This window comes from Phascolarctos cinereus, unplaced genomic scaffold (genome assembly GCF_003287225.1).
Source record: "Phascolarctos cinereus isolate Bilbo 61053 unplaced genomic scaffold, phaCin_HiC Scaffold_4;HRSCAF=312, whole genome shotgun sequence".
Taxonomy (NCBI): Eukaryota; Metazoa; Chordata; class Mammalia; order Diprotodontia; family Phascolarctidae; genus Phascolarctos; species Phascolarctos cinereus.
In genome coordinates this window covers 284,858,915-284,875,568 of record NW_027555847.1, presented here as the reverse complement: position 1 = coordinate 284,875,568, position 16,654 = coordinate 284,858,915, and the positions used below count along the sequence as shown (strand labels likewise).

Genomic DNA, 16,654 nt, shown 5'->3' with positions numbered 1-16,654 from the left:
CTAGATCCAGTGGAGCGATATAGATCAGGATGACAGGAGATGGCCCAGGATGCAGTGGGAGACCTTGGCCTTTTCAAGCTAAGGTCTTTATTTAACAGGTTTCTGTTTGACTGAGGCAATAAACCATTCAGCAGTTAAGGCTTAATAGGAAATGAGGCAGAGAATGGCCTCTATACCTAGCCAAAAAAAATCAGTCTAGGATGAGGAAGACTCTCAGAGTTTCTGGCACAAACAGAAACAATTGCCATTTGCATTCATTCTGAGTCAATCAGGCCCAAACAATGCCTTGCAGCTCCTTTTGCTGTATAAGAAGAACTGGCTAGGCTGATTTGCCTGGTTCAGAGTCAACCTGAGCTGGTTGGTGTGAGATCTATTCTAATTGGCCACACAGCATCCTAATGAGTGAATAATGGGTTGGTCTGGCCTATATGGCCCAGAGTTCTCAAACCTGGTAAGCTTTGCCGTTCTTCAGCATAAAGGGAACTGCTGTTCTCATTAAGAGGTAATACTTTGTAAACTCCCATTTAAAGGTAAGTTGCAAGTTGAAAGAACTTGTAAATGTCATGCTCAAGAAAATAAGAGAAGAGGCTTTGCCCAACTGGAGAGCAATGACAGCCAATGGACAAGCAGATAGTAAAGAAGCAGTTTCATGTGGTATAGATCATAGGATCATAAACAGAACTGGAAGCAATCTTAGAGACTATCAAGTTCAGCCCCTCATTTTATATGAGGAAATGACTTACCCAAGGTCACACAACTGGTAAGTGTCTGGGCAGAATTTAAACTCAGGTTTTCCTGATTCCAAGTTCAGTTCACATTTTCCTGGATTTTCAGGACTGATGTCTGTAGAACAGGGTTATAAGATCTGTGTGGGAAGAATTCACTCAGAACATGTATTTTTCTTCCTGGAGTGCTCCTCTTCCTGGTGCTGGTAAGGTGTACCTGCTCCCTGTCCCATTCCCCCATCTCCATCAGATACTGAGTGAATTGATGGGAGAGTATGACCCAGGTTTATATGTGGTTTGTGATGTATTTGATTGTTTCTGTACTTGCTTCGATATACAAATAGCTATTGTATTATACTTATTAATTTTGCCTTATTACTAAAGTATATTTACGATACAAAAGTGTCATTATTGTGAGTGACTGGTTTGTGCAAATGTAACACTCAGTACATGGGTTATAGGATATCCACTGTGTCCCAGTATAGTGTGTTACAGTTTGAATGGCTGGTTTTATAAATAGGAACACATCAATAGGGATTCTAAAGTTAGAGTACTGAGTAGAGGGGGTGGTGGTGGTATATTTCCCTTCAACAGTAACCCTTCAGCCCCTGAGAGAATCTGATTATAATTGTGGTAGTCCTCTCTCTGGAAACTTAGTCCTACCATAGAAGAACAGGTTGGAATGACCCAAAGAATTAACCCAAAGAGTGAGTTGGTGTCTACACACCCGGTGTGAGGAGTGACATTGAAGAGACATCCTAGCTACCCCACATATTGTGTTATATTATTGGGATAGTGACCACAACACTGTTATTATTCTTGCACAAAAACTGGGACCCTTTTCACTCATACCAGGGAAAAACTAGACAAGATTTATTCTAAAGTTCCTAGAAGAAAGTTGAGTGGGGAAGGGATACAAAATGAGTCAAAGAACTATGATTTGGGAGGCATATCCCTCCTCTCAGAACCTTTTCCATGTAAACACAAATCTTGGGGTTCTTGGCCATAGTTTATGCCATAGCATAAGGAGTATTCCAACTTGATAATTATTCTTGAGACCCTGGAGTAGGAAAGAAGGATAAGACAACATATTGAAGGGATTGAGTATTGATCTTATGAAATGGAATATGAGTTGAAATGTTGCCTCAGAGACCTACTGTGTGAACTTCAGCAAGTCACTTAACCTGTCTGTGCTTCAGTTGCTTTACTAGAAAATAGAGATAACAGCTGATCATCTTGTTCTGAGGATTATTCTGAAGATCTAATAAGCTAATGTGTGAAAATGTTAAATGGGGTATGTAACATATAAGGAGTATTATTAAAGAAAATCATTTTCAGTCGGATGGAAACAGTCCTTGGGACAAATCACTGTTTTGCTATTCTTTTTTTATATTTAATGTTCTAGGGACTACTTCATAAGTAGATAAAATTACTTCTTTTTGTAGTTAAATAAAAGGATACAAACATTCTCTGTAGGCTAACTGAAAGAATCCTTGGTACAACTCCAATAACAGACAAAACGATAAGGATGATATGAATATGTCATATGTACATATTTATATAGAAGTATATTGGTGCCACATGATTTTAATTTCTTCTGCTAAGTTTCTGTATCTTGAAAGTTTTTCATTCAATGCAACATGGATATTGTGAATATTCGGTATACGTACATTTATTTAAAATCTTATTAAATGTTTATGCATCAGTGTTATATCCAGGTACTCATGGGCAACAGCTGAAACTGTGGTAATGCTTTTATTCCAGTAAAGTTTAGTCATTGAGCTCTTAAGGATATTTCGAGGTCTGTATTTGTAGAATGAGGACTTGTCATGTTGGTCCATGAAAAAACAAATCATTCCTTACTCAATATTCAGTAGGTGCTAAATTTTTGCAGCCTGAAATGGTGTTGCACAGTTCCTGCACAGTTGCATTACTAAATGTGGGCTTCTTAAGGATAATCTTTCTGTTTGGTGCCCCAAACCCTTCAATTTCCATAACTGTTCTGACAGTCATTTGGTTTATGCCTCCCTATTGACATATTGTTGGCTAAGTCCTCACAGATACTACTCATGGAGGACCTTTTGATTCTACCCTCAGATCCTCAGTCATTTCACAGGCTCCATCTGGAGGTACATTTTCTTCAATATACCAATCCAGTAGGGTACTCCTGCAGTTAGCATTTATTGTAGCTTAGTGAAATGATGTCTGCTTATTCCAAAAGTATTTCTGTAGGTTTTTAACTTATTGATCATAGTCTGTCAGAATGTCTGTCTTCTGACACCTTTTTGGCAAGGAAGTCCTGTTTTTTGTTACTCTTGCGCAGGTTTTTGTTGGGATGATTTCTAAACTGATTATGGTTCATTTTACAGTTCTGAAAGTATATATTAAGGCTGGCATTGCATAGGTGTTAACTATTTTAAATATCCTCTTCCCATTGAACTTTGATTTCAGGTGACAGTAAGTCTTTTAATATTTCTAGCCACAGCTTTCTCCTTCCTTCACTCCTCAATGTGTCTTGAATGAAGGAGACCAAGTATCATCTTTAACTCTTGTGTTAGCTTTGTCTATTTGCTCAATTTGACTTTTGTTTCCAAATTGGATGCCTTTAGTCTCTATCTTTCCTTGGTCTACATTAAGATATCATGTTTATTGAGTCAAAATGACATTTTGATGTCGCTGGAGAAAGATTCTACAAGATGGAAGAGCTATTCAAGGTATTTTTTGGTGGAGTTAAAAGCTTGATGCCATCTACATAGAACCAGTGATTAATAAGATGTTTTAATTTGATTCCCTCTTGAATTTAGAAACCATATTTATTTCTATTATGGGGAGATAATGAAGAATTAGACTAGGCTAGGGGAGGGGAAGCCTCGAGGCCCTAGGTTCCCCACCCCTGGTCTAGAAAGAACCATAATAAGTTTAAACTATCACTTGAAAATGCCACATTTTATATCAATTGCTTTTGACGTTATTGTACTGATCATATATTTTAAATAGAAAACAGTTTTCTGTGTTGACATTACAATATCCTCTAGCATACTCACTATACTTGTGCATATTTTATATATTTGAAATATCTGAATAAGCCATGAGCATGAAGCTGAGGCAAAAGCCTTGTGATTCTACTGCTGATAGAAAAAAAATTCATTCTCACCTTTTTGAAAATTATTATTATTGTTGTTGTTGCAATGCTTACTTTTATTGAAAATTCATTCTTCTCATCTTGAGTGATAAAGTTCAGGCAGAAACAGTCTAGTGATAAGTAATTACACTGCTATTTTATATTTAGTGTTCTATGGATTATTACAATGGGTTGATAAGAGAGAAAATAATAGGGCTTTTTGTAATACAGCTTCAGTTGCAAACAGAACAATGGTCATGATCCTATTTCAATGTTATTTTTATTTCTTTTGCTAGATCTCTATATTGTAAAAGCTTTTTGTTTTATCCATCTTAGAAATTATTGTTCTTATTATTGAAATTCATTGTTATAACTTTATTATTCTTGTTTTTGTTGTTTTTGCTATTTTTATTAGTTAACATTATCACCATTACTATAATGTGGGCTAAGTAGGCCAGATACGGTATAATGTAGCCAAGGTCTATGTTCTTTTGAAGAGGTAAAAAATAATATTTGTGATATTTGGCTTTGGAATATAGTTTTGCACTTAGATTTCAGTAAGAATAAGTGTAATGTTTTTGGAATTCATAATCCTTCAAGCAGTTAGGGAAACCATGATATAAAGACATAACTCAGAAAGAGCTAAACATGAATCTAGCTTCTCCACTCTACATTTTTATATAGAATTCTTCCCTTTGCCCCATGCACCAGAATTTACTTTGGACTTTTACGTTTTTACTATTTTAGGGCAATAATTAGAGGTTTTGTTATAAGGAGCTGCAGGTTTCAAGAGCAAATTTTCAAAGTTAAGTGAATTTTGTCAACATTGAATTCTCTCACAAACTCTTTGTAATTGTGATACTAAAAATTTAAATGTAAGATTCACATGGCTAATTTAGAGTTGATTAATTTCCTGGGCTCTGTATGAATTTCTTGAAAGAATAATTTCTTAGCACTTTAGAATTCTGTTAAATTGAGCTATTTGCTGTTCTTATAGAAGGTCTCCTGTCCTATGTTATAGGAAATATTTTTATTTCTTTTTTAGAAAGCTGTTTTCCCATTTTATTGTTTCTTCCTTGAATCACAAAACATACTTTGAAATTTGGAAATATTTCCATACAAACATGGAAATAATAAGCAATAATTCATAGAACCTCAAACTATAAAAGAATAATAGAATATAAACTTGTCTCAAGAATGTCTCTATCTGAATGTCGTAAAAAATGAGAAGAATGGATAACTAATACAACACACTGGTTCTCAAGCATTACTACAGACAATGCTGTTGCCTGCTAAAGTGTCCTGTACATAAGATTGATTTATGAACATTTAACAACATTGTTTTTAATAGATGTCAGTATTTTGAACATTTGTACTCTCCAAATCGTATGAAATAAAAGCTTTCAAAATACAGCACTTGAGTGGAAAGAATCAAAACTAAATAAGAACAAAATGAGACGTATGTCATCCTGTCTAGTATTCTTGTCCTGACGATGCTCTCAATGAGACTACAGATGATCCAATAACATAGCACTTCAAATTTACAAAAAGCAATCTTCTTATCCACCTGTACCATAGAACATTAAATATAAAACAATAATAGCATGAGAATGACTTTTCCTTGAACTCTGTCTGAACTCCATTGAAAAATATGAGAAGATAATAATTATAACTCACATTTATATAGTTCCCTAAGGTTTACAAAGCACTTTACCTATAATAACCTCATCAGGTAGGTAGTGTGAGTATTATCCCCTTTTTACAGATGAGAAAATCGAATGTCAGAGGGGTAATGTTATTTACCAGTGATATCTCGATTAGTAAATGTTGGATTCAGTACTCTCTCTCTCATAATTGTTACATGATATTGGCAATACCATAATTTCTAAGATTAAAGGCACAGTGGAAAAGAAGTAGAAAAAAGCAAAGTGGATGGCAGCCCTACCTTTATCAATAGTTCACCTCTGGCCAATTGCTTTCCAACTCTGGACCAGTTTCTGCATCTGTAAAATGAAAAGTTCAGACTAGATGATGAAGTTACATTCCACTATATTGTGCTATGTCTAGAGTATTTACTTTTATATACCCCTAACACACTTTCTCTCCTTTTACTCTCTCTCAAATTAATTCAGGAACTTATGTCATTATGCTCTTGGCTTAGCAATTTAGTTATTATCTGAAAACTTGGTACGAAGCTGTTTCAGTTTATGTGGTGGGAGACATGTTCTTTTCTTTTTAATTCATTGTATCTAAAATGTGACTTACAAATGAACTTCTTGTTTGAAATAATGTATTATCATCTCTGCAGCACCTGAAATTCTTAGAGGATGTGCCTATGGACCTGAAGTGGATATGTGGTCCCTGGGAGTAATCACCTATATCTTGTAAGTAAAGAAAGCGAAAGTGCATTGGGCTACAGCATTTTATGAGACCCTAGGCCCCATCCTTTTTGGTCTGCCATCCCACAAAGTAGCCTCTTGTGACACATTCATTACTCCCTAAGCATACTCAAGGAGAGGATTTTCTGCAAATCCAAATGATACCTCAAATTTAATCAGTATTGAACAACAGACCAAGAAAATACAGACAGTCTTTGTAATTTCCTGAGGAGTAAAGGCACTGCTCCTCTTGTTTGTTCTTCTTCCTGTTCAATATTTTTCACTTTTGGGAGTAATCATTTAGTACTGAAGATAATTAAAATTAAAGTCAAATTGGTTTTTTACCCTAATACTGCTTTACTTTTACGTTTTACTTTTACTAAATTAATTGATTAGTTAGACTGGCTTCCGTGCCTGCAATTTATCTTCTCCTCATTTCTACCTGTCAAAATCCCTTTCTTCTTTCTAGGCTTAGTTCAACTACCACTTCCTCCATGAAGTCCTAATATCCCCAGGTTCAAGAATTATTTTTCTCTTCAAATTTTCCTAAAGCACATTGCCTATCTCTTCTTTGCCTCCATTATTCCTATCTTATAAAAATGTTTGCAAAGCACTGGATTCTAATAGAATGACATCCTGAGGAGGAAGATGTTAGGAGCATAGAGGGCTAGAAAGGACCTTTGAAGCCAAATTCAAAACCCTTTCACTACCCCCAGTTTTTTTTTTTTTTAAGATGAAGAAACTAAGAGATTAAGTGACTTATTCAGGGTCACCCAACTAGTAAATGTCTAAGGCAGGATCTGAACCTGAATCTTCCTGACTACAAATACAGTGTCCTTTCCACCATTTTATACTACCCCGTGAGCTCAATAATTTCTGGCTGATAAGGCAGAATATAACTTTTTTTTTTCTTTTATACTCTGTGAGAATAAATCTAGTAGCATTTCAGACATTTTAAAGTTATACTAAGTTGTGGCCATTCATTGAAAGCACTTTCTCTTCTACTCATTCCAATTATTAGACTTTAGATGCTTATTTTTATTTTTGTTACCTTTTCTCTGAATAAAAATACCTACAGAAGTTATATTCATGTTATTCTATAGCTTGATTCACTTTCTTTTTAAAAAAATACATCTTATTGATGCTTTTTGTTTTTAAGTTATCTAAATTTCTTCTTGGATTCCTCTTTATCCCCCTTTCCTTATAACAAAAACTTTTTCAGAAACAGGAGAAATAGGAAAAAGCAATCAGCAAAAACAATCAATATATTAAAATTTGAAAACATATGTATGTCCCACACCTGTGGACTTTCTACTTCACCTTTCATGTTATTTCATTGCTTTTAGCCCTTCTTCCCACCATCCTCCTTTTAAAAGTCTGTTCCTACAGCAATGCTTTATTCTGTGCATCCCTCTAGCACAGTGGAAGGTCGGTGGTAAGAGCCAAACTATTCCTAGTTCAAGGAGTCAGGGCAGACAATACAGGCTAATTTTCTTTTTGCCTTCCATGCCAATCAGAATCATGAATTTGTTAGAGATGGAAAATCTCCAACTCTGGAATGACCTAACAGTTCTGCACACGAACCAACTACTATCATTAGCATTAGCATCTTGGACTTTTACCTTCAGGGGACCAGGCAAAGGGTTAATATTTTAACATTAAAATGTCTGGGGGGATTCTTACTTTTTCTAGTTGTTTTAATGACAGAATCCTACTGCTGCACATCTGATTCCTTCCAACATTATAATTTTCTGATTGCCTGTAGCATCTGATTGCTTTATTGCCTCTCTGTCCCCCTATCAATTTTATGTTTTATCTCTGTCCCAACTAATACTAAGAGCCTGACACAACTGGAGATAGGGAGGAGGCATTCAAACAGCATAACTACTTTATTTGTTATTTTCCCTTTCATATTTTAGCAGCTAGGAAGCAACATAGATTGAACCAATTAATCATCTTGACAGATTCATGCTTGTGTCAAAATAAAAGCATAAAACATTAATGAACTCATTGAGTGATAATTCTGCCAGTGGATAACAACACCTATTTTACTAGAGAAGCACCTTCCTTCCCACAGACCATGAAGAGAATTCACCCAGTAAAGGCTGATTGATGAGGACTAAATACATTTTTATTTATGCTGCTTGGCAAAGCAAATCTAGTAAAATTTAAGAAATTTTGAATTGAGGTGACATTATTATCACTCCTCCTTCAAAGTCCTTTCTTTTTCTTTTGAATACACAGTTATGTACTGGATGTTTCTTTCATTAACTATAGAGTATAAATTTGTTGCTTGGTCTTGAATAAAGGGAATTCTCTGTCCCTTCCTTCCTTCTCCATTGCTCCTGCCCAGGTCTACATTCAGAATGCCAGGTAAGCAGCAGTGACCTTAGTGCATGCAGGCTGCTCTAACAAGAGTACAAAGGGCATGTTGACATAATGTCCTCAGCCATCCTGCAGATGACTCCCCTCCATCCTATCCTTAATACCCACAAGCCATTCATTTCCTTTGCAGGCTATGCTCCAGAATACTTCTGAAGTATAAGAGAAAACATTTACTCTGTTTTCTCATGCCCCTAGTGGACAGAGATCTTTTTTTTTCTACCTCTACAGTATGTGGTCGCCCCAACCAGTGTGATATAGTGAAAAGAATGTCATATTACAGTCAAGAAGGACCTCAGTTCAAATTTCATCTTCGATACTGTGATCCTGGACTTATATGTTTCAATCTCTTCGAGGCTTCATTTTCACATATGAAAATGGAGATTATAATAACTATATTGCCTCATAGCATTATTATTAGCATCAAATAGAACAGTGGATTATAAAAGATATTGGAAGCCTTAAAGTTCTACCAAAAAAAAAGTTTAATTCTTATTGTAAGAATGTAGACAACATGCTACAGCATTCTGGGAAAGAATTAAGCAAAATGAGAATCTTTTAGCTGCCTAATTTTAGTTTTTATGGATTTAGGCATTGTTGATGATTTTCCCTCACTGTTTAATTCATTTACCTGTTAAACCAGAGCAGATCATGAATATCTCAACCTATTAGTTTTCTGTAACAGAAGGCTTTGATTTCCATTTTCAGTAGCCCACATTAGCAGTAAAGTACAACTGCTGTAGCCAGCAAAAAAATCTCAGCCTCCCAAAACATAATTTACATGATTTTGGAAAAGTCACATAAATCTTGGCATTGGTTATTTTGTTTCTCCTTTCAATCACCTTCCATGCCATTTTTCATTTTTCTAGGTCTTTATTCTTTCAGTGGTTTTTGAAATGGAGTTGTAACTTTGTGTGGATGATGATATTTTAACTGATTAGCATCTCTAAAATTTGGAGATTGGGATGAATGAAAATGTTGGAAAAAGTTTCACTTTCCCATTGATCAAATTTCTTTTCAAAAGCATCTTCATTTTCTTGCATTCGGCATACATACCCTGTATATCAGGAAATATACTGAATTCTCTCTCCTTTTTTTTCTCATTTCCTGAGGAGCATAAGAATAGCTATTATAGCAATCTGTGTGCTTGAATTCCTACTCTTATTTCATAAGAACATCAAATTTCTGTTATAAATTTCTGTTATGAAGTTAAAGAAAAGTTTAACAAAACGATATTTTGCCCATTAGGAGTTTGCTTACTGTGAGGAAAACACCATTAACAGAGAAGGATGAGCATTTCTTCAGGAGCAAAATGTGCTTAATTATTTAGTAAAGTTGTTCATTATCTCTTTCCTCCTCAGACTTTGTGGATTTGAACCATTCTATGATGAAAGGGGAGATCAGTACATGTTTAAGAGAATTCTGAACTGTCACTATCGTTTTGTCTCCCCCTGGTGGGATGATGTGTCTTTGAATGCCAAGGATTTGGTAAGGTGAAACAAAAAAAAAATCTCTTTTTTAAAAATAAGATTAAGGAAGAAAATAACATATTATTTGTCAGTCATGGTTTAAGTTCGCATTCGTATGTATTCATGTATGTTTTTTCTTCAGTTAAGCAATTTTAGTGTGAGTTAATAACATTCTTATCCATTTGTCATTTGACTGCAAGAATTTAAAGAGGCAATAGTAGAAAGAGCATTGAACTGCAGGAGATCTGTTTTTCTCATTCAGGCTCAGCCATTAACTGTTATTTTGGGCAAGTTCCCACTCCCCAGCTCCCAACATCTTTGTGTTTTCATTTCTCCATCTGTAAAGCAGGGTACAAGATGCTTCTCAGAGTCTCTTCCAACATTTATTATTTTAAAATGTAAATAATTCTGAAAATGAACAGCAGTCTAAATAAGTAAAAAGCATAGATTATAGAGTGTTTAAGTAAATTCAGTTTTATTACTTTCAAGGACATTCAGTAATAACTCAATGCTAACAAAGGTCCTTTAATCAATGGACAAGGAATTATATTTAGCTAACATATTCAAATGAATTTTTCTACAAAGTGCTTCAGGGTTCTTAAGGCTTCTTTTTCATAACTGCATTATTCTCTGAGGACAGCTAATTTGCTATAAGAAACCTTTTCATCTTAGGTAAGAAAAAGCCTCATCTGAATTTTCATAAATTCCTTAAAGTACTCAATTCTCCACTCTCCATACTAAGAGAAAGATGCGGCTGTGAACACATTCCATCAGAGCTAAAGTTTCTTCTAGAATTCAGTTAGATTCTGGTTCTGCTCTGTGAGTCTGGACAAGCCACTTAAATGTTCAGGGCCTGTTTCTTATTATGAAAAAGAGGATAATCCTACTACGAGATTATTATGAAGGGCTTTGCATTTTAAATAGCAAGTCATTAATTTTCACTATTCAGCTATATTTTAAGTCATACAAATAATGTTTGTAGAAACAGAATTACTTCCTTCATTCAGCAAGCATTTATTAAGTGCTCGCCCTGTGCCAGGCACTGGGGATCCAAACACACAAATGAAATGGTCACTGCCTTCAAGGGGTTTACGTTATCTGGAAGGTAAACAACTTGAACACAGGTAGGTAAATACAAATATATACAAAATGATTTCCAGTGTGAGAGATGAGCCCCTTGAGGAATAAGGGCAGGCCTCTTGAAAGAAGTAGCATCTCCACTGAGTCTAAAGGAAGCTAGGCATTGTAGGAGGTTGAAGTGAGGAGAGAGAGAGTATTCTGGGAATGAGCACAGAGATAAAGGATAGATCACCACAAGTGAGGAGCAGTATGGAGGCCACCATAGCTGGAACATGGAGTTGGTGAAGGAGAGCAATATACAATAAACCTACACTGGGGCTAGAACTAGATTGGGGGAAGCATTAAAAGCCTAAATTTACATTTTATCTGAGATGTAAGAGGAAGCCTTTTAGAGTTTCTTAAGTAGGGTAGTGATGTAATCAGACCTATGCTTTGTGGATTTCAATTTGGCAATTTCATAAAAGATGGACTGGAGAGAGGGGAACTGGAAAGAAGGACAATTAGGATGCTATTATCATAATTTAAGAATGACTTTTTATGAAATTAAAGAATAATGGAATATGAAAGGTCACTAATTTTATCAGTCATATATTACAGCAACCTCAGAAAAAAGGCTCCCTCCTATTTACAATGGATTATATAATTTTTATTGATTATATTTTGCTTAGTTTAGTATAAAATGCATTTGAATTCATTAAATAAACACCTCAACTAATAGCTGGAAAGATGGTTCAGGCGTTCTAAATAAAACAGAGATAATAGCGTGATATTGAAAAGTTTCCCCATGAGCCATTTCTGAAAGAAACAGCAACACGTAAGAATAATCAAGGCTTCTTGTAGAATTAGCTGTAGAATGTTAGAGTTGGAAGTTACTTTACAGATGATTCAGTCGTAATTTTCTGGAAGTCACAAAGCTAGAACCCAGTACTTCTAGTGAAATGCTTTTTTTTTTCATGGCTCAAAGCTGCTTCTGTAGTGACCAAGGACAACTACTGCCCATCAAGCTTGTTGGAATTCATCCAGATTATCTACATTTTAGTGACTGCTCACTCCTCCTAAATAATGCCGAAGCCCCAGGGATGAAGGACATTCCTGTAATTAAAGCTAATCCTAGCCCATTTACTAACAACATTTCTTTTGATTTCAATGGATTTTTTTCCTCATAGGAAAGTATGTAGCACTTGTTAGAGACCAGAAATTAGAACTAGAAGAGTCCTTAAATTCATCTAAACTTCTCATTTTGCAAATGAAACTGAGACCCAGAATAGTGAAGTGACTCTACCCACAGCTGTATTTCTTCTGAACTATTAGTAGGCTCATTATTTTAAAAATATATTTAAAAATTTATCAATATGTATGGTTATTTAGATAGGCATAGAAGAGAACTACATAAGCATCATCTTTGACTTGAAGGACTATAATATAATAGGACATGAAATGACATGATATGAGATAAGACCTGAAATGATATAACAACATAGCGACATGACGTAACTGTACCATATCACACATCACATTACATCATATAACATAGCATTATGATATAATTAATCTACATTAATATAATTTCAATGATAATATAACCAGGACCTGTTTCTTTGACCCCTAGATGGGAAACAAACAAGAGTGCTACAGCCCTAGATGGTATTCATACTTGCCTTCCTTGACCCTATGACTGTTGCCACAAGAGGTCATTTGTCTTTTATGACCTTTAAGTGCTTAAAATTTTTTTTCTCTTTCTTTATCTAGATACTTGAGAGCATATCCTTTTATTTTACAGATGAAGGACCTGAAACCTTGAGCGATAAAGTGACTTGTCCCAGGTCACGTAGGTAGTAGTGGCCAACCCACAATTCAAATCTAGCTCTTTTCATTCTATCACATTATCCTTTTGTGTGTGTGTGTGTGTGTGTGTGTGTGTATTCTCTTAGAGGTATAGCCAGAAGTAATGGACAGGCCTTTGGTATTTGCAGGCCAGGCGGCATGCCAGTGCCCATTTTGACATCATAGAGTTTTTGTAAATAGGGTTCTGTCTGTCCTCATGTTTATTTTGAAATTAATATCCCCACTAAGGAGCCTATCATGCTCTGTTGCTATAGGTGAGGAAACTGATTGTTTTGGATCCTAAGAAGCGTTTGACCACATTCCAAGCTCTGCAGCACCCTTGGGTCACAGGGAAGGCAGCTAATTTTGTACATATGGACACTGCCCAAAAGAAACTCCAAGAATTCAATGCAAGGAGAAAGCTTAAGGTAAGAAATCACTGGGGGAAGTGACTCATTTTACTAGGAAATTCAGAAATCTTCTAATAAGTAAAAATGCTAAAGTTTCAGCATTCCTCATCAAATATTATGTATTAAGCATTTTATAATACATCAGAGCTAGAAGGGAATTAGACGCCATCTTATCTAATCCGCTCATTTTATATTTGAGGAAACTGAGGTTCGGAGAAAGGAAGTGACTTGATCAAGGTAATATGAAAATTTCTGGTCCCAGCTTCCACCACGGTACAAACTGATTTGAAATTCTGAAAACTCAAGTTGGTTTAGGATGCTAATCCTTTCTCTTAGAGCTCTGCTACACCTCTGACATTGCTTATTAAAAATGAGAAATTTTTCCTACATTCATTCTACTGAGGATAAATTACATAAAAAACCTAAGCAGATTATTTCTATTTTTCACCTACCAAAAATTAAGGAGAATGGTTCAAACATCAACATTTAGTTAAATAATACTTATACATAATTTTACAGTCATTTTGGGGGATGTGTATAAATGAAGCAAATGTGTCTTGCTAAGCAAATGAAATTAAATGATTATTCCACTTCATTGTAACTAAAATATTATAAAACACTTTATGGACAATCACTCCCCAGATTTCACTGACTCTTAAGATAATAGCTTCATGTATTCATTAATCACAAAATAATTTTAGAAATGATTTGTTAACCAAGAAGTTGATGAGGAATTGTCAGAATGTTGAAGAGACAGCCGTAACTCAAATACTGCCTATTCATACACACACACACACACACACACACACACACACACACACACATACACATGCATACATAGTTATTCCTTCCACATCATAGGTGTTAGGGGTGTGGCACCCTTGTGATCTGGATAATCCACTTAAAAGTTTTTAGCCTTCCTTTAATACCAGAGCAATATTCTGATGTTTTTCTTTTTCTTTTATGGGGTGTTTACATTTCCTTATTTTGATATTTGGATGATGTATTTAATCATAGGCTCTGTGTTGTCTGTCTGCTGGCCTTTACGTGTCGTCTGTGGCTTCTGCAAAACTCCCCCAAAATTCCCATTTAATTTCTTATGCTGACCCACAATAGAGTGAAAATTCGATGGGGAAAGTCACCATGTGGAAGGATGACTGTGTGTGTGTGTGCATATATGTGTGTGTGTATATATGTGTGTGTGTGTGTGTGTGTGTGTGTGTGTGTGTGTGTGTGTATACACACATATGTATATATATTTCTCTTGGTTTATTTCCCCATATTGTAGATATAGCTGATAGATAATAGAGTTTTAGATAGAGTTTCATTCTTTTGACTGAGAAAATTCTTAAAGGCTTCCAAGGCAAAGTAAAGAAATGCATTTGTAAGAAAAATCTTTTATAGGTGTGTATCTTTTATTTAAGTGTAAGCAGCACAACTATAGTGAAAAAGGTATTGTGGTTGACCAGAGGAAGCCAGCTCTATTTCAAAGCATTTCCAGAGTTCTGAGTTACCATAAAGTGGAACTTGGACCAGGACCTTCCCTGTCCAGAATTGCCAAAGAACACAGAATTGTCCACCTTAAATATACTTATTATATATAAAATGGACAACATACACACATATACAAATATATGTGTGTATGTATGTATTTCAGGGAAATTCTTCTAATCTGGATCTCTAAGGTTATGCATAACATTTTGACAGTTAGCCTTTCAGAGACTTGGAAGTTAATAAAAATTCAGATCTTGAAACTAGGATTCAATAAATCTGAAAATATAAATTACTGAGGAAAGAACTCCCTTTGACAAGAATTGCTAGGAAAACTAGTAAGCAATATGGAAGAAATTAGGCATAGACTAATACCTTACACTATATTCCACAATGAGTTCAAGATGGACACATAAACTGAATATTAAAGATCACATCATTTAAAAAATTAGAAGAAAAGTAGATCATGTACCTTTCACAGCAGTGAGGAGGAAACATATTTTTAATCAGTGTTAGTTGAGAACAAAATCCGGTACTAAAGTAACTGAGAAGCAAATTTAAGTCATCTTTTTCAAGAGACCTGAAAAAGGGGTGGCCCACCTCTCCCCCCAATGTCTGTAAGTTACACATTATATAGGATTCAAACAAAGGAACAAGGAAATAGTATCTGACTGGCCAGCACAGAAACAGTTTCTAGATAAGACATGTGTTGCTTGAGATGTATAAAGGGAGAAAACTACTCACATTCCTTTGTATTAGTCTTTGGATCTAAGTTTCTGGTCAGTGTAACCCAGCTCCTCAGTTAAGCATTAAACTTATCTGGTCTCTAAGAAACAATTTTGATTTCAGTCATGCAGAGCTAGGTTCAAATAACACAATAAAATTTTCCCACACCAGATAAAATAGCTAATTTTGATTATATGAAATTAAAAAGTTTCTATACAAACTCCTACATTAAGCTCTTGCATTAAAAATGTAGCATAAGAAGGGAAGTGATTGAATTGGGTTGGGGGAGGAGGGAGGAAATCTGTATCACCTTTCTTAGATAAGAATTTTCTATCCAATAGACAAGGGACAGAAATATAAAACCCAAATCCATTCCCTATGGTCAAAAGATATATTTAAACACTTGTCAAAAGAATTACAAAGCACTAAAAACCATATGTAATGTTCTAAATTACTAATAGAAAAAGCATATCAAAACAACCCTGAATTTTTTTTAATATTATGGGTGAAGCTTGATCCTAGAGAGAAGTTGAGAAAAATGCCCTTCCCTCTCTTCTTTGCAGAAGTGGAAGATTATGGGTATGGATTATTGCATCAACACAATTGATGTATTGAATTTTTTTTTTATTGAACTCTTAAAAAAATCTTTGTCAGAAGAAGTGACTTACTTGGTCGGGAAGGATGAAAAATATTCAGAAATTAAGGTGATTTCTTTAGCTTCCATTTGTACTTCCTTATTAGACTGTAAGTTCCTTGAGGACAAAGTCTGTCTTTCTTTTTTACTTTTTGTTGTATTTTCAGCACTTAGTATCAAGTCTGGCACGTAATAGATGCTTAATAATTGTTTAATGACTGACTGATTCTTTATTCCATACATTTTCAAAAGCATAGTTCACAGACCCTCATCTAGTGTTTCTCTTTTTTAAACTAAACTAAACCAAAGTACATATTTCTTCAAAGCAAAAGGCATATAATTAAAACAGAACAAGAAAAGAAATGGAAAGGAAAATTATTTTGCTGCCCTACACACACACACACACACACACAC

General features: G+C 35.0%; 1 protein-coding gene across 1 annotated transcript in view; it reads left to right on the top strand.

Annotated features, from left to right (window-relative positions):
• CAMK4 (calcium/calmodulin dependent protein kinase IV) overlaps window positions 1-16,654 on the top strand; it is a 229,664-nt gene that overhangs the window by 202,073 nt on the left and 10,937 nt on the right. Inside the window, 3 exon segments of the mRNA XM_021006993.2 lie at window positions 6,155-6,230; window positions 9,968-10,094; window positions 13,255-13,407. Of these exon segments, the coding sequence (XP_020862652.2) occupies window positions 6,155-6,230; window positions 9,968-10,094; window positions 13,255-13,407 (356 nt within the window).